General features: G+C 38.1%; 2 protein-coding genes and 2 pseudogenes across 2 annotated transcripts; all 4 read right to left on the reverse strand.

The window, feature by feature from the left end:
* Positions 1-726: 726 nt before the first annotated feature.
* Positions 727-1,659, reverse strand: LOC135213931 (cuticle protein 6-like; annotated as a pseudogene).
* A 2,732-nt stretch (positions 1,660-4,391) lies between these two features.
* LOC135213610 (cuticle protein 6-like) lies at positions 4,392-5,564 on the reverse strand. Its single transcript, XM_064247635.1, has 2 exons — positions 5,529-5,564; positions 4,392-5,232 (listed from the first exon to the last, which is right to left on the reverse strand). Exons 1-2 carry the CDS (start codon positions 5,538-5,540, stop codon positions 4,642-4,644), a joined length of 603 nt encoding a protein of 200 aa, XP_064103705.1. The 5' UTR covers positions 5,541-5,564; the 3' UTR covers positions 4,392-4,641.
* Positions 5,565-9,040: 3,476 nt separating this feature from the next.
* LOC135213851 (cuticle protein 6-like) lies at positions 9,041-10,056 on the reverse strand (annotated as a pseudogene).
* A 6,198-nt stretch (positions 10,057-16,254) lies between these two features.
* LOC135213609 (cuticle protein 8-like) lies at positions 16,255-18,527 on the reverse strand. Its single transcript, XM_064247634.1, has 2 exons — positions 18,409-18,527; positions 16,255-17,489 (listed from the first exon to the last, which is right to left on the reverse strand). The coding sequence occupies exons 1-2, from the start codon at positions 18,418-18,420 to the stop codon at positions 16,632-16,634; spliced, it is 870 nt and encodes a 289-aa protein (XP_064103704.1). The 5' UTR covers positions 18,421-18,527; the 3' UTR covers positions 16,255-16,631.
* Between the last annotated feature and the right edge of the window lie 5,397 nt (positions 18,528-23,924).

Raw genomic sequence — 23,924 nt, forward strand, 5'->3', positions numbered from 1 at the left:
CTGTAATTGCGCACCGAGAGAACATTGACCAATAGAGTATCTACATTGAACCCTTCAATTTCGGCTCAACATTCATAATATCAGTAAACGAAAATCTGAGACTTGATAAGACTATTTGAGTATGTACGAGTTATGAATCTGGAAAGTACTTCATCGCGTATTGATTAAAAGCAAAAGTTTGTTTGGCTCTATTGGTTTGTATTCTTACGAACCCTATTTTTTTTTTTTTCTCTCATCTCTCTCTGTTAATTTAAATCTATGAATGTGCAGCACGAATCGGAAATATTTGTTAGGGAAACTACCAGTATGTTCAGTATGGTTTGTTAACAGTTTTCGTATAATAGAGTATTATTTTTGTTATCTTCAAAAACGTTGGCATTGAACCTTTCATGATTTTGTTCGATTCATGTGAATGCCTTTCTATATACGTAATCATGGAAAAGTATAAAATGATATAAAAGTCTTTTAACGATGTTTTGTTTTTATTTTAAAGGATTTAACAGTCACACATAATTCTGATCACAGCCCGAATGTCTCTCTACATTATATACACGAAGTGGAGGCGAGTCAACACAGAATTACACCGGTTCATTGAGGTCCTTCGGAAGGAGACCAATCAACCAACTGATATTCATGTGCTCTACGTCGCCCGATCCACGGAAAAGGAGACAGCCACAAAACACGATGAAACAAAAAAACAAAAAAACAAACAAACAGAGAAACCGCCTATTTGCGGGCGTCGGGGGCGGCAGCAGCTGCAGTGGCGGCTTCGTCGTAAGCAATCCGGAAGGCAGTTTTGGCGGCAGCCACCTCTGGGGTATCCTGGACGGGTGGGTTCTGGCAGAGGTCCTGGAAGAGCCAGAGGAGCGGCTGCTGGGCTAGGGAGAGCCACGGGCAGATTGGTGCCAGAGACGCGAACCGAGGGCATCAGCCACGTAGTGCTGGATCTGAATCTTGCCGTCGGAGTCGACGTAGTCGTAGGAGCCTCTGACGATCCCGAAGGCATCGCGGGTCAGAACGGGCAGCAGGACGCCGGCATACCCGAAGGAGTATTGGCCGAGCTCGTCCTGGGCATGGTACTGAGACTGGATGGGAGCTACGGGGGCGTAGGGGGGAGGGCACTGTAAGCTACGGAGCCACTTTGCTGTAGGTCCAAGGGAGCAGGAGACACGGAGAAGGCTCCTGCAGCCGGGGGAGCACTCCAGCATAGCCCGTGGGGGGAGGGGGAGGAGGCCTGAGGTAAGAGCCCTGGGTAAGCGCCGTAGATCCCTCCTGGGGTGTCCTAAGATCTGGGCACTACCACATGCAGCTACAGCCGCGAGAGAAAGAACTGTCTGTGAGGAAAAATATATTTATTGTAAATATTTTGATATTAAAATCATATGGATTTCATTTAAAATAGGTAAAGATTCATCTCGAATTACTTGAAATGTTTTGCAGTTTCCAATGAATTTAGCTCAAATTCCATTCGAATTTTTCCAGATGAATTCAAAACAAAAGGCTGTAAGAATATATTAGTGTTACAATTAAACATAGCATAATTTGCATCTTAAAAGCCTCTACAAATTACACTTCAGAGTTAATGTTTTCTTATGTCACACCAAATAAAGAAGAAGATTTTCTTAGACGAAAAGAAGCGAAGTTTACCAGAGCATTCATGGTGATCCAGGGCGAGAGGCAGAGACTGTCTGAGTCCGTTGGCCGCTGAGGATCCTTTTACTTATAGGAGCAGGTAAGGGCAAGGTCTGTGGGGCGCGGACAGGGAAACGGGGAAATCTCCTCAGGGCAGAGGTGACCATTAGAGTTTTTACAAACCCAGAGTATATCGTAGCTATACATTATCATACAAAGATCTAAAACTTTTCGTGTTTTGGCTTCGGTAACGTTGTTTTCGTGTATTAATATTATATATTATTTCTTAGCATATCCACAAGCATTGGTTTACTTTTCCATCTAAGCTGTTATTCACCAATATATTAGATATTTGTGCAGTCAAATTAAAAAAACCTATCAAGGTTTTTGAGTTAGGCCACAAAATGGCGGTCAGTAGGTGATTTTAAAGTTTCTCATTTATTTCGTTTAAAAAGTAAAAAAAATAATAATGATAAATGCAAATTATTATTATATGGTACTTGCAGACGCTATTTACATCAACATTTTTCAGTACTAAATGCAGCAGTGTAAATTTCTATGCCTTGATTTTCAAGTTTTATTGGCACTGATGTTAAAATTCCCATTTCTGGTCTGGGAAAATTACAGGTAAATAAAGATTTCTAGCGAAATTAATCAAATGCAGAAATATGTTGTGTTTCAGTTGAAACCAAATTGACCTCTTTAAGTCAAACCTGTATAGAGTTATATTGTTTTAAGATATCTACTTCAGAGATACCATTAAACATCATGGGTAAAGGTTATTTGAACACATACTTTTAAATCTTCTTTGTGAAGTTTGTCATAGTCACATGTTTATGACATTGTAATCAGATGAAAAATAAACTACAGCTTTAATGATCGGAATTACCATAAAACAATATATTGAACTGACCGTATACAAAATCGGTAACTATATGCAGTTCAACAAAACCTCGTCATATGAAGAATTGAATAAAAATTCATTTAGAATAGTTTTTGACTAATCAGGCAAATGCATAAAAAATATACAAGCAAACTTAACTTCAACCAGATGAAACACTCATTTTACACAAAAGGAATTGTGCATTAACTATATTACAACAAAGATTAGTAACTTTTTAATATTTCTCTGGACATAAAAAATATATCTATGTACCACTCACCCATGCAATAGGGATATTCACATATAGCTGCTGAAGACACAGAAAGGCATGTAGTACAAGAAACTAAAATTGCAAATATAGCTCATCGAATTGACAGTTTATTGATGTATATGCATGGCTTTGAAGTCTCCCAAACCCGAATTAGAGTGGATTTAAGAATAGGACATACAGCGAAAGCTATCCTACGTGTACCATTTGTCAGTCTTGGTCAAGCCAACCCTTCTGCAATTCAAAATAGCCTCTCGAATGCTGCTGAAGAAGATGAAAAGTGCAGACAGTCTACAGTCATGGTAGCCTTTGACCAACCAATTTCCTCTAAAGCTCGTGAAATGATTCTGTCACGGTAACGTATCCTTTTGTTAATCTATCGGCTCTATTTGTACTCCTTGCAAATTCCTTAGCTATCTGGGGATAACAGTAAATCCAAGTGCAGTAGAGGGCGTCATGAATCAAGTTGAAATGAAACTTAAAGATACTGAACCATGTGCAAGAACTGAATACCTTTGGTTGTATTATTTTAGATACATTACTATTGTGGTCACTGGGATCTTCATCTGTACAATGTAAAACTCATTTTAACCTTCTTGCGAGCAGCAGGACACCTGAATAATGCGAGGTCTGCTAAATGTATCCATAGCAAGTGTGTGAACTGAAAACAATCATGAAGCCACAGGAATATCGAAAGTTTACAACGCAGGATCCATTTTCACAATTGAAACGACCTGACAAATTCAGTCACGGACTGGATTACTATGACAAGTGAGCAAGTCCTCGTGGGCTCCATCAAAAACATCTGGAGGTCTCACTCGAGTCATGAAATAAAACCATCAATTGTCAGAAAGTTGGTTTAGTCAGTGACTGCAACTACCAGTATTATCAATGCTGTTGTGTCTGTTTGCGGGTTTGCTATTACCACTTCCATGCGGCTATTGACATTCGGGATCTTATGATTATTTGCTGGACATGAGTACACCTTCAAAGACTTGGTGGTTATGCAAATCCACTTAAATAATCTACATCTGTCTTAACCTCCGTAATTTAAAAATTCCTCCCAATGGCCGCCATTTCGTGGCCATAAGCTCTGGGACATGTCACAAGATTTTTGAGGGACTTTCTTTATGGTGAAGATCAAACAGATCACCTCTGTGTCATCCCCCAAAAAGTCTCAGTTTGTCAATCTAAATTCTGAGGTTGAGCCCTATTTGTGCTAAATTATATCTCGAGAAAATGTTGACCAAAAGGGTATCTGCACTGGACCAGTCAGTATCAGCTAAAGACTCAAAATTACTGCAGACAAAGATCGAAACTGATAATTTAATAATATAACTGGATTGCTTTCAATATTGATTTTTTTGCTTTACAAAGCTTGTTTTTTATTATAACCCATAGAATTTGTTGCACTGAATCTTAACATTTTGTTTAAAAAAATGACTACCAGCATATTCAGCATAGTTTGTTACTAGATATCGTAGAATAATCCGGGTATTATCTCTTGTATCTTCAAAATCGTTGGCATTAAACCTTTCATGAATTTGTTGGATTCATGTGAATGCATTTTGATATAGTCATGGAAATGTTATAGATGATATAAAAGTGTTTTAATAATATTTTGTTTTTATTTTAAAGGATTTAACAGTCATACATAACTCTGATCACAGCCCGAATGTCTCTCTACATTATATACACGAAGTGGAGGCGAGTCAGCACAGAATAACACCAGTTTATGAAGTCCTTCGGAAGGAGAACCGATCAGCCAACTGATATTCATGAGCTCTACGTCGCCCGATCCACGGAAAAGGAGACAGCCACAAACACGATGAAACAAACAAACAAACAGAGAAACCGCCTATTTGCGGGCATCGGGGGCGGCAGCAGCTGCAGCGGCGGCTTCGTCGTAAGCAATCCGGAAGGCAGTTTTGGCGGCAGCCACCTCTGGGGTATCCTGGACGGGTTCTGGCAGAGGTCCTGGAAGAGCCAGAGGAGCGGCTGCTGGGGCATCGGGAGCCACGGGCAGATTGGTGCCAGAGACGCGGAAGCCGAGGGCATCAGCTACGTAGTGCTGAGTCTGAATCTTGCCGTCGGAGTCGACGTAGTTGTAGGATCCTCTGACGATCCCGAAGGCATCGCGGGTCTCAGAACGGGCAGCAGGACCGCCGGCATACCCGAAGGAGTATTGGCCGAGCTCGTCCTGGGCATGGTACTGAGACTGGATGGGAGCTACGGGGGCGTAGGGGAGGGCACTGTAAGCTACAGGAGCCACGTTGCTGTAGGCCAAGGGAGCAGGAGACACGGAGAAGGCTCCTGCAGCCGGGAGCACTCCAGCATAGCCGTGGGGGAGGAGGCCTGAGTAGAGCCCTGGGTAAGCGCCGTAGATTCCTGGGTGTCCTAAGATCTGGGCACTACCACATGCAGCTACAGCCGCGAGAGAAAGAACTGTCTGTGAGGAAAAATATATTATTTGTAAATATTTTGATATTAAAATCATATGGATTTCATTTAGAAAATTAGGTAAAAATTCAAATCGAATTACTTGAAATGTTTTGCAGTTTCCAATGAATTCAGCTTAAATTCCATTTCGAATTTTTCCATATGAATTCAAAACAAAAGGATGTAAGAATATATTAGCATTACAGTTAGACGTAGCATACAAGTGACACCTTTTTTGAGTTAATGCTTTCTTAAGTCACAGCAAATTAAGAAGATTTTCATAGACAAAAAGAAAGCGAAGTTTACCAGAGCATTCATGGTGATCCAGCGAGAGGCAGAGACTGTCTGAGTCCGTTGGCCGCTGAGGATCCTTTTATAGGAGCAGGTAAGGGCAAGGTCTGTGGGGCGTGGACAGGGAAACGGGGAAATCCTCCTCATTGCAGAGGTGACCGTTGGAGTTTTGCCAAACCTGCAAACCATAGTTAATCGCATCTATACATTATCATCCAAAGATCTAAAGTTTTCATGTTGTGGCTTCGGTAACGTTGTTTTCATTTATTAATATTATACATATTATATTGCTTTTCATATCCACAAGCATCGGTTTACTTTTCCATCTAAACGCCAAACTATCACAGCCTAGCTGAATTGTTATTGACTAATATATTACATGTTTGGGCAGTACAATTAAAAAAACCTATAAAGATCTTTGTGAGTTAGGTCACAAAACGGCGGCCATTAGGGGGTTTGTAATTTTTCTTATTCATTATATGTAAAGTGTAAAAAAATTAATTTGGCAAATGAAATATGCATATTTTTTATATCATGGTATTTACAGACGCTATTTACGTCAATTCTTTCAGTACTAAATGCAGCAGTGTAAATCCTGTGCCTTGATGTTTAAGTTTTATTGTCACGTGATGTTAATATTCCCATTTCTTGTCTGGGAAAACTATCAGGTAAATCCATAGATCACACGTTTATGACATTGCAATGAGATGAAAATAGATTGCAGCTTTAATAATCAGAATTACCATAAAAACAATGTTGTGAACTTAACGTATAATCAGTAACTTTGAGCAATTCAACTAAACCTCGTCATTGAAAGAAATGAAACAAAAAAATTCCTTTAGATTAGTTTTGGACTTATCTAGGAAACGTATAAAAGGAAACGTATAAAAACTAATAAAAACTATTCAAGCAAAAACAACTTCAACCTGATGAAACACTCATTTTACACGCAAGGAATTATTCATTAACTGAATTACTCAAAAGTATGAATAACTTTTTAATATTTCTCTTCAATTATTTTCTTTAGCAGCTTATGAAATTAGGAAATTAACTGTGTACCATCCACCCATAAAGCGGAACTATTCGCTTATGGCTGCTGAAGACATAGAAATATTTTTTACAAGAACCTGAAAGAACAAAATACCCTATCGACCTGACACTTCATATAGAAGTGTAGGCACGGCTTTGAAGTCTCCCAAGCCCAAGTTAGAGTGGATTTAAGAGTAAGATATATTGTAAAAGCTGATTCCTATCTGTGCTATTTGTCAATCTTGGTCCTCCCAACCCTTCTGCTGTTTACAATTGCCTCCTGAATACTGTTGAGGAAGGTGACAAGAATGGGCAGTCTACAATCATGGCTACCGTTGACCAACTACTTTTCTCTAAAACTCGTGAAATGGTTCTTCTTACCCTCATTCATCTCATTATGTCCTTTTAAGGAGCCACAGGGCTTTTTAGGAACCACAGGGACCATAATGGCTGGTGGTTACTATGAAGAACTATGGGAGACAGTGCATGCAAAGAATGTTGCTCGTATGAACACTAGACATGCATATACCAAGAGTCTTGACCCTAATATCTTACTCAGCATGCATCGTCAGTACTGTTGTTAGAATCATCTTTGATTATCGAGACTTAAAAGAAAGACTTACAAACTTGCCAACGTGTCTTTTCTTCACAACTTTCACTTTGTTTACTTTGTTTGGTTTTATGTACAGCCCTCCTGTGGTGATTCCCTCTCTCGTAGCAGAATAGTAGTCTTTAGTGTTTTTTTCTTTAATTTGCTTTTTTCTTTATGATCTTCATTCAGGCAGTATTTTGTCGTGTAGTCTTATTGCACAGTGTTCAAATGCTCTCTCGCCTGACTTAAAATTTGTTCTAGGTTCAAATAGCCTATATGCTTCACTTTCATGTCTGATCACAATATTCATTTGAGGTCTAAAGAAGCTTAAGCAATTTCTCAGATATATTGGTTCACCATATTTTAGTACTTTAAAGACTGTAAGAATTATTTTGTATTCTATTCTTGCTTTTACTGGGAGCCAATGTAGCTCAATTAGTGCCGGGGTTATTCTGTCACGGTAACGTATCCTTTTATTAATTCGGCGGCTCTACTGTTATCTGGGGATAACAGTAAATTCAAGTACAGCAGAGGGTATCATGAATCAAGTTGAAATGAAACGTAAAGATACTGAACCATGTGTAAGAACTGAATACCTTTGGTTGTATTATTTTCGATAAATTACTATTGTGAAACTCTGTACGAGCAGCGCATTGTGGTCACGTTGATCTTCATCTGTACAATGTAAAAGTCATTTTAACCTTCTTGCGAGCAGCAGGACACCTGAATAATGCGAGGTCTGCTCAAGTGTATCCGTAGCAGGTGTCTGACCTGAAAACAATCATGAAGCCACAGGAATATCAAAAGTTTACAACGCAAGAATATTTCACAATTGAAAGACCTGACAAACTCAGGTCAGGGACTGGATTACTATGACAAGTGAGCAAGTCCTCATGGGCTCCATCAAAACATTTGGGAGTCTCACTCGAGTCATGGAATAAAACCATCAATTGTCAGAAAGTTGGTTTAGTCAGTGTCTGCAACTACCAGTATTTCAATGCTGTTGTGGCTGTTTGCGGGTTTGTTATTACCACTTCAGAGCGGCATATTGACATTCGAGATCTTACTGACATTGCTATCATGAGTACACCTTCAAAGACTGGTTGGTTATGCAAATCCACTTAACTAATCTACATATTTCTTAACCTCCGTAATTTAAAAAATTAGCAATGGCCGCCATTTCGTGGCCATAAACTTTACGACATGTCACAGGATTTTTTGGGGACCTTATGGGTGAAGGTCAAACAGATCACCTATGCGCATCCCCAAAGTCTCAGTTTGTCAATCTAAATTCTGAGGTTGAGCCCTATTTGTGCTGAATTATATCTCGAGAGAATGTTGACCAAAAGGGTATATATACTGGACCAGTCAGTATCAGCTAAAGACTCAAAATTACTGTGAACAGAGATCGAAACTGATAATTTTATAGTTTAACTGAATTGCTTCCAATATTGATTTTTTGCTTAACAAACCTGATTTTTATTATAAGCCATAGAATTTGTTGCGTTGAATCTTAAAATTTTGTAAAAAAAAAATAAAAAAAAAAAATAAAAAAACAGCATGTTCGTTATAGTTTGTTACTAGATTTCGTATAACAATCAGGGTATTATCTTTGATATCTTCAAAAACGTTGGCATTAAACCTTTCATGAATTTGTTGGATTCATGTGAATGCATTTCTATATAGTCATGGAAATGTAATGGATGTTATAAAAAAGTAAATTTTAATAATTTTAGTTTTTATTGTTTTTAAAGGATTTAACAGTCAAAACATAACTCTGATCACAGCCCGAATGTCTCTTTACATTATATCACGAAGTGGAGGCGAGTCAAACAACAGAATAGAACACCAGTTTATGAAGTCCTTCGGAAGGAGAAACCGATCAGCCAACTGATATTCATGTGCTCTACGTCGCCCTATCCACGGAAAGGAGACAGCACAAACACGATGAAACAAACAAACAAACAGAGAAGCCGCCTATTTTGCGGGCATCGGGGGCGGCAGCAGCTGCGCGCGCTTCGTCGAAAGCAATCGGAAGGCGTTTTTGGCGGCACAGCCACCTCTGGGGTATCTGGACGGGTTCTTGGCAGGTCCTGGAAGAGCAGCCAAGGAGGGGCGGTGCAAGCATCGGAGCACGGGCAGATTGGTGCCAGAGACGCGGAAGCCGAGGGCATCAGCTACGTAGTGCTGAGTCTGAATCTTGCCGTCGGAGTCGACGTAGTTGTAGGATCCTCTGACGATCCCGAAGGCATCGCGGGTCTCAGAACGGGCAGCAGGACCGCCGGCATACCCGAAGGAGTATTGGCCGAGCTCGTCCTGGGCATGGTACTGAGACTGGATGGGAGCTACGGGGGCGTAGGGGAGGGCACTGTAAGCTACAGGAGCCACGTTGCTGTAGGCCAAGGGAGCAGGAGACACGGAGAAGGCTCCTGCAGCCGGGAGCACTCCAGCATAGCCGTGGGGGAGGAGGCCTGAGTAGAGCCCTGGGTAAGCGCCGTAGATTCCTGGGTGTCCTAAGATCTGGGCACTACCACATGCAGCTACAGCCGCGAGAGAAAGAACTGTCTGTGAGGAAAAATATATTATTTGTAAATATTTTGATATTAAAATCATATGGATTTCATTTAAAATGTTAGGTAAAGATTCAAATCGAATTACTTGAAATGTTTTGCAGTTTCCAATGAATTCAGCTTAAATTCCACTTCGAATTTTTCCATATGAATACAAAACAAAAGGCTGTAAGAATATATTAGTGTTACAATTAGACGTAGCATAATTTGCATCTTAAAAACCTCGACAAGTGACAACTTTTTTGAGTTAATGCTTTCTTAAGTCACAACAAATTAAGAAGAATATTCTCATAGACGAAAAGAAAGCGAAGTTTACCAGAGCATTCATGGTGATCCAGCGAGAGGCAGAGACTGTCTGAGTCCGTTGGCCGCTGAGGATCCTTTTATAGGAGCAGGTAAGGGCAAGGTCTGTGGGGCGTGGACAGGGAAACGGGGAAATCCTCCTTAGGGCAAAAATGACCGCCGGTGTTTTTGCCATCTCTTGCTATCCCATATTCCAAGTGGTTCTATAGCTGTGATGTGACTACGGCAACGTTGTTTCCATTTACTTATAGTTCATTACTATTGCTTGGCGTGTCCACAAGCGTCAGTGTATTAATATAACTGTGGAAAAAATCCACAATGTATATAATTATTATATATTATTATGGATTTTGTCTACATTGATATTAGTACACTAATGCCTGTGGATACGCGAAGGTGTTTTTACATAGATCGATATATATATATATATATATATATATATATATATATATATATATATATATATATATATAGAGAGAGAGAGAGAGAGAGAGAGAGAGAGAGAGAGAGATGAGAGAGAGAGAGAGAGAGAGAGAGAGAGAGAGTTGAAAACCAGTAATACACCTGTCATTGGTAATGAAAGGTGGGCAGACAACTAGATTATTGCGTATTGTTTTTCATTTCAGTTTTCTTCTTCTTCTTCTTCTTCTTCTTCTTATTATTATTAGTTGTTATTATTATTATTATTATTATTAGTTTTTTTTTTTTTTTTTTTTTTTTTTTTTTTTTTTTACAGGTTCAATATCAGGAGAGGGATCTTCCAGGGCGACTCACTGTCCCCACTACTCTTCGTAGTAGCCATGATTCCCATGACAAAAGTACTACAGAAGATGGATGCCGGGTACCAACTCAAGAAAAGAGGCAACAAAATCAACCATCTGATGTTCATGGACGACATCAAGCTGTATGGTAAGAGCATCAAGGAAATAGATACCCTAATCCAGACTGTAAGGATTGTATCTGGGACATCAGGATGGAGTTTGGAATAGAAAATGCGCCCTTAGTCATTATTATTATTATTATTATTATTATTATTTTTTTTTTTTTTTTTTTTTTTTTTTTTTTTTTTTTTTTTGTTTTTTTTTTTTTTTTTTTTTTTTTTTTTTTTTTTTTGCTCTATCACAGTCCTCCAATTCGACTGGGTGGTATTTATAGTGTGGGGTTCCGGGTTGCATCCTGCCTCCTTAGGTGTCCATGCACTTTTCTTACTATGTGTGCCGTTTCTAGAATCACACTCTTCTGCATGAGACCTGGAGCTACTTCAGCCTCTAGTTTTTCTAGATTCCTTTTCAGGGATCTTGGGATCGTGCCTAGTGCTCCTATGATTATGGGTACGATTTCCACTGGCATATCCCATATCCTTCTTATTTCTATTTTCAGATCTTGATACTTATCCATTTTTTCCCTCTCTTTCTCTTCAACTCTGGTGTCCCATGGTATTGCGACATCAATGAGTGATACTTTCTTCTTGACTTTGTCAATCAACGTCACGTCTGGTCTATTTGCACGTATCACCCTATCCGTTCTGATACCATAGTCCCAGAGGATCTTTGCCTGATTGTTTTCTATCACTCCCTCAGGTTGGTGCTCGTCCAACTTATTACTGCAAGGTAGCTGATGTTTCTTGCACAGGCTCCAGTGGAGGGCTTTTGCCACTGAATCATGCCTCTTTTTGTACTGGTTCTGTGCAAGTGCCGGGCATTCACTTGCTATGTGGTTTATGGTTTCATTTTTCGTATTGCACTTCCTACATATGGGAGAGATGTTATTTCCGTCTATCGTTCATTATTATTATTATTATTATTATTATTATTATTATTATTATTATTATTATTACCTAATAGTTGTAGTAGTAGTGTATAAAAGGATTTTAATTCCTTTTTTATCTCTGAAGATCACGTGAAATATACATTTTATTCTGTAGGTTTTTACTACATGCCACCGTCTCGGTAGGCTTGGATTAAGTGGTATAGAATAAAACCAGTTGACCATCTTGTCGAAGAAACAGTCCTGGTATGAGCAAGGTAAAAGAGGAGGAAAGGGACATACCAATTCTTTAGGTTTTGGTATCCTTGAATGTTTTTCTGACCTCGAAGGTCATTTTTCGTTTTAGATAAGGTTTTTATGGCCACCAAACACAGGATTTTTGTGGACGCTAAATGCGCCTATAGTAGTGGCCACTAAGACGAAGGCTCCACGATGCCCACCATTCTCCAAGTCTTTTGTGAGCCCTAAGAACAAAAATACTTATAGCTACCAAACCTTTGGAAAACCATCAAAGCAAAGTGTCATAGTGGCCATAAAGGCAGCGGTCTTTGATGGCCATAAAAACATAAGACCTTTGGTGGCCATCAAAAGGGAAAGTTGGCTTGTTTCACCCTTCACTCGTCTATTCAGTTTGATTTTCTCTCTATCACTTCCCGGATTTTGAAGTATCATATTCATCCGTTCGACTGGATCTGCCCTGTCCCCCATTAGAAGATAGATCTTGCAGTGGCGGATGATTAAAGAGTAACTCGCACTGAAAATCTTCGCAAAGAAACTCAGTGTTTGGGTCAAGTAATGCAAGGCAGGAAAGTCTTTAGGCGTATTTGCTGTTGATACCGAATTTTTGGATCAGTGGTCATCTTGTAATACAGATAACTCTTAGTCTGACTGCTCTTATTCCCCAGGCATTCTGTTCCCGTCTTTCTGCTGCAACTTGTGACCTTTTTAAACCCTCTTGGAATTGCTGTATTGGTTTACCTTTAATGAGATTTTCTTCCATTACAAGAGCACACCTATGTAGTACTTCATTTCGTCTAATAATGGAAAAGAATACGGCCTTTTATCGACAGAACGCTCAACAATATCTACAAAACCATTTTCGTCATTTTTGCCGTCTTGATGGACCTGTGGCTGTTATTGCCAGTGAAAAGCTTTTCCCCTCGGCTAACATCTCTCCTTAATAAGTTAATTCCCCCACTATGCATGTCGCTATATTTTGTTCTTGCATCCAGCCCTGTAACAGCTCATCACTGTTTTTCAAGGAATATGCAGACGGATTGGTTCCTGTATTTCGTTGATATTTTTCTTTATTGTTGATTATGCAATTACTCCTCCACTAAGAAACATGCAAAGGCTAATTATGTCGGAAAGAAGACTATGTCTGGGGGCGTCAGCAATTTCCAGGGGAGGCTCGAGCCCTAGGGAAAAATAAAAAAAAATTATCTAAATAAATTCGCTATTCTCTTAACTAGAGTGAGGAACTAATATTCAGAAGCTTATGAAATAATGCAAAAGTATCGCCTTATAACGGTACTTTCCTATAGCTTACTACTCTAGTTAGACTCGTTGGGCAAACCATGTTTTGTAATTATTGACCTCCCTCCCTATCCCTTGAAACCCCTTCGCTTTGCTTTTATTTTCCTTTAAATCTGGGAGGGAATTTTACTTATAGATGCACGAGGGGCGTGAAGGAAATGACCAACTCCTAAAGGGGGCGTGGTAATAAAAAGATTAAGAATCACTATTTTAGCTCCACAGCGCTCGATAAGGGTCAATGGAGGCCGAAATTGTTCAGCTAAAAGGAATTTCAGCTTTTCGTTTCCCCTGTGGACTATAACCTCTATCTTTATATATATATATATATATATATATATATATATATATATATATATATATATATATATATATAATATATATATTATATATGTGTGTGTATGTATGTAGTATGTATATATATATATATATATATATATATATAGATATATATTTGTGTTTACGTACATTATGAATATATATATATATTTATATATATGTGTGGTATGTATGTATATATATATATATATATATATATATATATATATATATATATATATATATATATATATATATGTTTACGTACATTATGAATGGCACTGTCGCTTCTAGAAAGTTGAATCTTTTAATAGGAACAGTATGACCAGCAGAAACTTCAGCATTTCTATTTATAAACTAGTTTATATCCATTACCAATGTTTGGGGATACAAATCCCATCTTCATGGCTAAGAACAGAGACAAATAAAAATACGAACATCAGAAGTTGGACTAAAAATTAAGCTCTTTAGTAAATCATTCTTTTAAAAGTAATGCCTACACCAATGAGCTTAAAATTTGATAAGATAATGAAAATGGCAAGCAATGACGCGAAAATATATTTCGAAACAAAACTTTTAAGCATATTGGATTTGGAGCTTACTTTTAGGAGAGAGGGAGAAAAAGCAAGTAAAAAAAAACCACAAGTGAACATTATTTACAAGACAGAAGAAAAAAGTATTTAACATCATACAAAGACATCGAGAAGAGAATTCTCTGGCACAGAAGCTATGTAAAAGACTGAATAGATTATTTTTTGACAGCAAGGAAAGCAAACGCGGAGGGGCGAGCGGTTTAGAATGAACGAATGGTCCATTACAGGCAGTGTGAAATGGGCCTCATATACTGAACGATTGTCTGAATCGTTCACAAAAACACTGTGTATGGGCTTGTCTGAATGCAAAAGTAGGCGGAGTTTCGTGTCTGAACGCTCTCATCAGGAATCTGTCACGGTCAGGTTGCTGGCTTCCGACTTATGTCTGTCATACACAAGTCGTTCAGTGTAAGTGTTTGTCTGCCGATATAACGCTATATATAGTACACGTCTCCTCTAAAGATGATGCCATGTCTTCCCGAGACCAAAACTTTGTTCAGAGACTGAAATCGGTGCGGAGATCGTTCATACTGTCTGAATAGTGTGTGTGTGTGTGTGTGTGTGTGTATGTGTGTGTCAATAACGACTATCATTCAGAAAACCGTTCATACAATCGTTCAGTGTATGGCTTAATGGTACCGGTTGAATGGTTGCTGAGGGTTGGTGACAACTGATTCAAGAACAGGGACTCGAGAACGGGGAATGACCGATTGGTTATCCGTTGCTTGAGATAGGATTTTGAAATCACTGTACAGAATATTATGTATACATTGTACCGTATGATTTCGTATTCCAGAGATATCTTTTCTGGATCAAACTAATCCTGTTTTTTTTTTTTTTACTGAAACTCCGATGACAATGGATGGCTAAGGAAATAAACAAATTTGTAACTAGAAATGCTTACGTTTTTGCTAGCCATTTGTTCCTAATAAATAAATAATAAATAAATAAATAAATAAATAAATAAATAAATAAATATATATATATATATATATATATATATATATATATATATATATATATATATATATATATATATGACATCACATCACCGTGAGTCATATATACGCATTAAGCTACAAATGTCCTTTAATATCTAATATGCGCTCTACCTCGGAATTAATATATTCTCATATATGTTAACCGAAGAAGAATTTTTTAGTTGATAAGATATTCGTCGACTCATGGGCACGAACTACAAGAAACAAGAATTCAGGACGTACAGTGAAGCTCTTTACCTACAAGGCTATCAGCCGACGAATTTCTTATCAACTAAAAAATTCCTCTTGGGTTAACATATATGAAAATATATTAATTCCGAGGTAGAGCGAATTGGATATTAAAGGACATTTATAGATTAAAGCGTATACACACACACGCACACACACACACACACACACACATATATATATATATATATATACACTCATGCGTGTATAGATATACACATTCATTTTAACTGTCTCATGACATTAGAAGTAAGGGTAAGCATTTTAAAGAACTTTAGATTTTGGACTTTTCACACAGTGTTTAATGGGACAAAATGAAAAAAAAGAGTGTAGAATAGGTTTTCCTTCTCTTCCTTCCGTCTTTCCTACTTTTCTTGTTTCTTTTCCTTTTTTCTTTCTTCTGCTTTTTTTTTTTCTATCTTCTTTCTTCTTTATTTTTTTTGTTCTTCTTTCTTTCATCTTATTCTTCTCTTCTTTCTCTTTTTTTTTTCTCTTCTTTCTTCTTTTTTATCTTTTCTTCTTCTTACTCTTACTTTTTATTTTTCTTTTTTTTCGTTTTTCGTTTCGTCTCTTCTTTCTTTTCTCTTCCTTCTCCCTTCTTTTCTGTCCTGTTCTTCTTCTTCTTTTTTCTCTTTTCTTTTTTTTTTTTTTCTTCTTGTTCTTTTTTTTTTTTTTTTTTTTCTTTTCTCTTTCTTCCTTTCCTTCTTTCTTTTCTTTCTTTTGGGCTTCCTAATTTCCTTTTCTTTTTTTTCTCATTGCAATCTAACTTCAGTGCTGCTCATATAGCGTAATTACACAAAAAACTCATACGGCTCAACAGTTTGTATTGCATTTCATTGTCTTGTTAAAGGGTGAATCATGATAAATTTTTTCAGATGAAATATTTATTAAACATCAAAATCTGACAAAACATGAAAGAAAATACAACATGAACTTTTGGACGTGTATATGTACAGGTCGGTCGTTTGCGTCAACACCAGGACGAAGAGGACTGCAAATTCTGTTTCTCTTTAAAAGTTTAGGCTTATGTTATCCTTGTTACTCCAGGTTTATAACGTGGAGTACCAAAGGAATAACCGATCAGTGGGTGATGAAGTGAAGTTAAACCGTTCCTTCTTCGTCAACTGGTGATCTACGCTTCTGCACCATCAGGAAGAGACAGCTATGACTGGTACTCGTAGGGCTTAGTCCACGCGGTAAGAGACAGCGTGGTTGGGGTTGTTGACCACACGCAGAAGAGTGGCGTCCCTTGGGGCTGCGGTAGCTACGGCGTTGTAGGCGGTCACTGCTGGGAAGCCAGGTGTGTAGCCTGTGATAGCTGGAGAAGCAGCAGGAGTGTAAGGGGCGAAGCCAGGGACAGCGCCTACGGCAGCTGTGTATTGCAGGGGAGCTCCAACGACAGCTGGGTGGCTGTAAGTCAAAGGAGCGGAGAACCCGTAGGAGAAGCGGAGAGGAGAGATGGCAGCTACACCGGGGGCAGTCAGAATGGCGCGCTTCTTGCGGGCAGGAGCAACGGCAGATGCGGCAGCGGCTTCGCTGTGGGCAGCCTGGTGAGCGGCTTTAGCGGCAGCGACTTCTGGGGTGTCTGCTACAGGTGCTGGGGCAGCCAGGGCAGCGGGTTCAGGTGCAGCAGGGGCAACGGGGAGGTTGGTGCCGGAGACGCGGAAGCCGAGGGCATCAGCCACGTAGTGCTGGGTCTGGACCTTCCCCTCTGAGTCGACGTAGTTGTAAGATCCTCTGACGATACCGAAGGCATCACGGCTCTCAGCGCGAGAGGCGGGACCACCGGCATATCCGAAGGTGTACTGGCCGAGTTCGTCCTGTGAGTGGTACTGAGTCTGGATGGGTGCCACGGGGGCAAATGGAAGGGCGTTGTAAGCCAAAGGGGCGACTGTGTTGACGGCCACTGGTGATGCTGCTGCAACAGTCTTCAGAGTGATGGGAGATGCCCCTGGGATGAGGCCTGGGTATCCATAGATGCCAGGGTATCCGAAGATTTGGCCGCTGCTGCAGGCAGCCAAAGCGATGACGGAGAGTACAGTCTGAAATAGAGATGATTTATTCCACATAACAGACACTTGTTTGGAAGAAAAATATAAATTGTAGACAAGCATAGTACATGGAATATAGAAATAAATTTCCAGACATGTTTGGCTGTAACTGTCATAAAAGTTGCGGCTATACCTTTGGAAACTTTTATCCAAACTTTTCGGTTTCGTCGTCGTAATAAGAGTCAGTATCTTTCACCTTATGTATATTCGAATAACGTGCTCTATAGAGAAACACCTAAAGATGCAACGTTCATATCTTTGATTGGGACATTATAGCTTTAAAGAAATATGAAAGTACAGGAAACGACATGTATAATTATAACATACTTCCTAGGGATTAATCAAATGCGTCAACACTGCAGAGGACTTTCAGGAAATGAGAACATTTACAGAATTTTCAGAAGTCTCTTATTTGAATGTTCTAGTTTCCTTTCAGTCTCACATTATTTGTTGAACAAGAGTCATTGATTCATAGCTCAAACACACGAAGATAATTTATATACTAAGATTTTAGTTTTAATTTGATGCCATGCTTTTTCATTAGTTTTCAGAAGTCTATGTCAAAATACCGATAACAGTACCCTATGATAATTGCTGAAGGGCCTTAAATCGTTCGAAGAAAACTGTGCTAAAATACATCGGACACTGTAAAGTGATTCAGCAGCACGACTCGGCCACTGGTCATTGCTCTCACACACGGACGAGTGTGCGGTCGGTTCAAATACGAGGGTTGTTGTCGGCGAACTTTTGAATTTGATTGTGCTTTGTTTACTGAGACTCCAATACTGTTCCAAAGTCTTTTTGTCAAGGTTAAGGCAGATCTATCTCAAGTTTTAGTATTGGTAACGAACAGACGTGGCACGGCACCACCACAGCTAATAAATCGCTGCTAACGGCAGGTAGTACTCACCAAGGCGTTCATGTTGACCCACCAATTCGGAGCTGTCTGCTGGCAAATGCCCTGGATCTTCTTTATATAGCCGATGGATTCAAGGTCCTAACCAGGGCGGGGTCCCTCAACTGTTGCCGGCCTGTCCTCTTCACCAGCATCCCCGGTCGTCTTCTTACCTGGCCTACAAAAAAAAAAAAAAAAAAAAACTCTATCCTGTCTGGTTAAGGACTTGTGCGCTTCTGCGCTCGGCGCCCAAAATAATCTTCTGTTATTTCGATGATTTGATTTTGCGTTGACTAAGAAGATCAGTTTATTTGCTATGGTTGTCACTGCATATGCAAATAAATTTTGTTTACACATTTATACACATGTACGTACTTTTCGAATACATGTGCGTACACAATCTCACACATATACATATATATGTGTGAGTGTGTGTATACATGTACGTAAGCCTTCGTACGCATGCATATATATATACACATATATACATGTATATATTTACGTATATATACATGTATGTATATATATATGTATATATATATTTATATATACGTATATACGTATATATATATTATTTTATATATATATATACTATATATATATATATATATATATATATATATATATATATATATGTATGTCAAGGTTATTCTGTCCACCGCCTAGAACTCGATATATATGAACTTAATCCTGTAAGTCTTACCTTTTCTTTTCCTGTATGGGGGTTCCATATCACACAGATTTCCAGAAAACTTAACCTTGTTGGGACCAAAGAGTGGGATTATCCTGATCTTTGAGTTGAATTACTGAAACTTGAAAAGTTCAACCTTGGTGCAAATGCTGTTTTTGTTAAGCAGGCCTACACGGGTATCATCACTTCATAGTGAATTTGTTATTTGTCTTATTTCATTTACTTTGTTATTTACCCTGGTTATTATTTTTCTTTTTTCTTTGTCAGTATCTGTCATACCTTTTCTTCGCTTCTCATTTCTCTTTCCTGTGTTGAAATGTTATCATCTTAGGACCCTTCGGCTTGCAGCCTTCTGCTCCTTCAACTAAGGTTGCAGCTTGGCTTGCAAATATGATAAAACCAAAAATATCATTAATAGTAATAATAATACCTCCAAGGAGCATTTGTATTCGTACGATTCTATTGTGTTAACTTACTCTTAGTCTACATTTTAAGGACTTTATTGCAACTGAAAACTATCTGTGACGTTTTGCAGTAACAGGTCCATTATTATGCCTTAGATAATACGTTATTATTATTATTATTATTATTATTTTTATTATTATTATTATTATTATTATTATTATTATTTATTATTATTTATATGGTGTGATTTATGTGGGACGAAAATAGCACAGGTACACCCAAGATGCGTCATGTTCCATGTTTTAATAATGAAGCGATCAACCGGGGAAGAAGTGCGGGGGTTGCTTGGAGGCGTTGAAGAAATTCAGTCTTGTTCCCCGAAGAATTCCATTGTATCTCTGTTTTCCTAACCATGGTTTATTTATCTGATAGTTAGTCGACTTGGTGGGTGGCAGCTGGGTTAAGAAAGGACATGGTGCTAGGAGCTCCAACCAAAAAGACTTGCTGAGAACCAAAAACTGAACATCCTCTCGATCCACTCCCTCTGTTTGGAAAAGATGTCAAGTTTAAAGAAAAACAATCGAGTTTTCTGTACATCGTACAATTTCGTATGAAACTCTCTATTTGCTGCAATATGAAAGTATCAGCCACGACGGGGCAGTGCTCAGTTGCTCCCTAGATGCGGTAAAGTGAAGATGCTTTGGCGGCTGGCACCCAGACGCACGATCCACGGCTGATTTTAACCTTAAATGAAAATAAAAACTACTGAGGTTAGAGGTCTGCAATTTGGTATGTTTGATGATTGGAGGGTGTATAATCAATGTACCAATTTGCAACCCTCTGTCCTCAATAGTTTTTAAGATCCGGGGGCGGCCAGAAAAAGCGCGGATGGGCAGACCAAATCATCTCAACGGTTTTCTTTTATGGGAAACTAAAAAAAATCTGTGAAACTTGTAAAAACACATTAAGAGGTGCCACACCACAAGTAACAAAGTTTTCAAGTGTTTTGGAATCTATCCTTTGATTTTTTTTTATCTATTTCACCCATATCTACAGACATTCCATTATAACAGATTTACTCTGCATTGAGTCTTTCTATCTTTTTCTCTCTCCTCTGTGAATTTATCTTGCCACAAATGGTCATTCAGTTCTGTAAAACAGCTGTTTGGTTTGGGTTATGATGATGTGAGCACTTCGCGTGAATAATGATTCTTATATCAGATTCATCCCTTAAAAAAATCAATAAAAAGACAAAGACAGAACAGATTCGAATATACCTGGAGAAGCTATTAATAGTATGGAGTGACGCCATTGACGTATTTCTCAAAGTACCAGTCTTATTATTATTATTATTAGTAGTAGTAGTAGTAGTAGTAGGTAGTAGTAGTAGTAGTAGTAGTAATAGTTTTAATTATTGGAGATGCCGAAACCCCTGATCTTTTCCATAATGTAAAAAAATAGAGCAAATAAGAAATGTTTCACATATGTATATAAATACAGTACTTATATACACACTTATACACACTTATATATATATATATATATATATATATATATATATATATATATATATATATATATATATATATATATGTATATATAAAGAGAGAGAGAGAGAGAGACGCACAGATGCACTAATAAACACTGCAAAACATAGCTGAAATGACAAGTGTACGACCCGTAACTTCCTGTAAAAGCAGTATTAGCTGAGATCCGGTCAACATTACCTTTTACATCAGTGCCCAAAATACGTACAAGTGAGAGGCGGTGAACTATGGCGTTCTTGAATTTTATTCATACATGCAGACATTCATACATATTTACATGCAGTACTTCAATATCAACACAAGTAAAACCATTTGAAATAAACATTTATGTAACCTTTATAAAAACATATAGTATTATATATATATATAAATATATAAATATGTATGTATATATATATACATATATATATATATATATATATTATATATATATATATATCTGTGTGTGTGATATGTTCTGTATAATCAGAACTGATACATAAATGAAATGAACTATAATTATAGGAAAAATTATTAATTGTAGCACGTTAATATTATTATATATTAGGTGATTCATAATAATAGATAAGATCATTGGTTATCATAATGACATGCTCCTTCACAATAATAACATTATTATTTTATTTTTTATTATTATTATTATTATTATTATTATTATTATTATTATTATTATTATTATTATTATTGGTAGTAGTAGTAATATATAAATAAATTAATTTAGGTGATTCACTGCAGCCAAATGATAGCCCTTCTGTTTCTTTAACGGTATGGTATTCAATCGATGAGAGAGGAGTGAGAGTTGAAACTACGTAGGTGCAGGACCTGGATAGGTGTAAATGTGCACAAACCGTTTCGTCACACACGTAGTAGTTTTATGGGCCCCCTTCCATATCCCCCACCACCACCCGGCCTCCGCCCTTATATAAGTCTGTTCCTTGGTGGCAAAGACTGAACCTTTTTGCTTTTTTTATAAGCTGAAATCGCTGGATTTGTCTTTGTACCTTTTGGATTGATAATGTCTTGTGTGTCTGTTGAATAATAGCTCTTTGTCTCTTGATTTCTTTGGTCCCCGAGTTGCAAAGATGGTTAAAATGTAACCGTCAGCGATTACCATATTTGTGTTCATGCCTTATCGTAACCCACTGCCGTTGGCGCAGATGTCCGCTAAGGTTATGTAAATGTCATTAACTCAATACTCAAGTCATCCTCATCGGAACTTTGATCATGAGAAGCAGTTCTTGTTCTCACACATTCCCTGCCACCTTCCCAGCTTCACCAGTTCTCAGACTGAGTTGTTTCATCCTACCATCATCGATTATGATTACTTCCAAATACCTGAATGGAACCACTGCTTCCATTCCTCTGTCATCCATATTAGCATTCTTTGTTCCATCTTCATGGTTTCCATTTACCCTCTAATGTTTGCTCTTGTTCATATTCATTTTTCTTCCTTTGCAAACTTTCAAAATCTTCGACTAATTTCTGAAGCTTTTCTTTGCTGTACCAATTTCATGTTATATCGGCTGCAAACATCAAACCTCCTACATCCCATTCACGACTCGTCTTATTCAGCAACTTTGCATCTCTGTCTAATATCTTTTCTTCGACTTCTTGTAGTACCCAGTCCATGAGCAACCATGGAGAGAGCACACACCTTTGTTTCAGACTCACCTTTACGCATAACTAGTCATTCTCCCCTCTGAATTTTCTTAAAATCGTAATCACTTTTATATCTTAACTTCTAGGTCACATATCAAAGCTTTTCCTGGGTCGATAGATGTGCCATAAAGCTATTTCCCTTTACTCTCAACCCTCTCACACAGTAGTTTTATAACAATACTTATTTTTCCTTTAAAAGCCAACACCGTTCTTTACCTAACTATTCATTTGTTCATCTGCCATAATTTCTTAGTCAAAATCCTAACATACCTTCCCAGGTATACTAACTTATGTTAAAGTCTTATAATTATTACATTAGCTTCTATCACCTTTACCTTCATACTGATAGAACAATTACTCCTCTCGCTTATTCTCTCTGAACCTATTCATCACCTATAGACAAGTCTTGCCAACCCTGGTCAGCCCCTCACTGACCCTGTAACCACTGTACTACATCAGCTGTGGCCATCTTTCATCTCTCACATTAGACAAAGCTTAAGTATACTCACTCATTGCCATAAGACCTCATTCACTTCTGACAGTATCTTTTCATTTTGATCTTTTATTCTGAAATTCATTTTTAATTAGCCATTGTCTTCATCCACGTAGGTCTGGGTATTCCACCTCTTCTGGCGCCTACAGGAGCTCAGTTGACACTGAGCCCGGGGTGTGCCATACTGGTAAAACTTATTCAAGCCACCTCCATGACCCCTTCATCCTTATCTCATTTACATACGGAACTTCCGTCATTTCCATTGGAATATCATTTCTCACGCAATCCTGCCATCTGACTCCTAATGTCTTCGAAAAGCTCTATTCTCAAATCAACAAAATCTTTCAAACAGTTTAATCGTCGTACTGTGATTGATGAACAAATGTTAATGCAGGTAATACTAGACAAATGTATGATATTTCTTTGTATTAAATGTCAATCCATTTGATTTCCAAATGTTATCCAGCCTGTATATTGTTTATTTGTGTGTTGATAATCTTTCTCCGAATCACATGTGCGTCAAGATTATCAGAGTTCGGAACACTAGAATTAACCTTCTTAATCCTTTTGCCATGTCTTCATTATATATGTAATACATCTATGTGTGTGTGTGTGTGTGTGTGTGAAAATATGGCAAAAGGATTAATGAGGTTAATTCCAATGTTCAAGAGCAATGATATCTTGAGGTACATTCCGGGGAAAGACTAACACAAAAAAAAAACGTACAGTCCGGATA

The sequence above is a fragment of the Macrobrachium nipponense genome, chromosome 43 (genome assembly GCF_015104395.2).
Source record: "Macrobrachium nipponense isolate FS-2020 chromosome 43, ASM1510439v2, whole genome shotgun sequence".
In the NCBI taxonomy this organism is placed as follows: Eukaryota; Metazoa; Arthropoda; class Malacostraca; order Decapoda; family Palaemonidae; genus Macrobrachium; species Macrobrachium nipponense.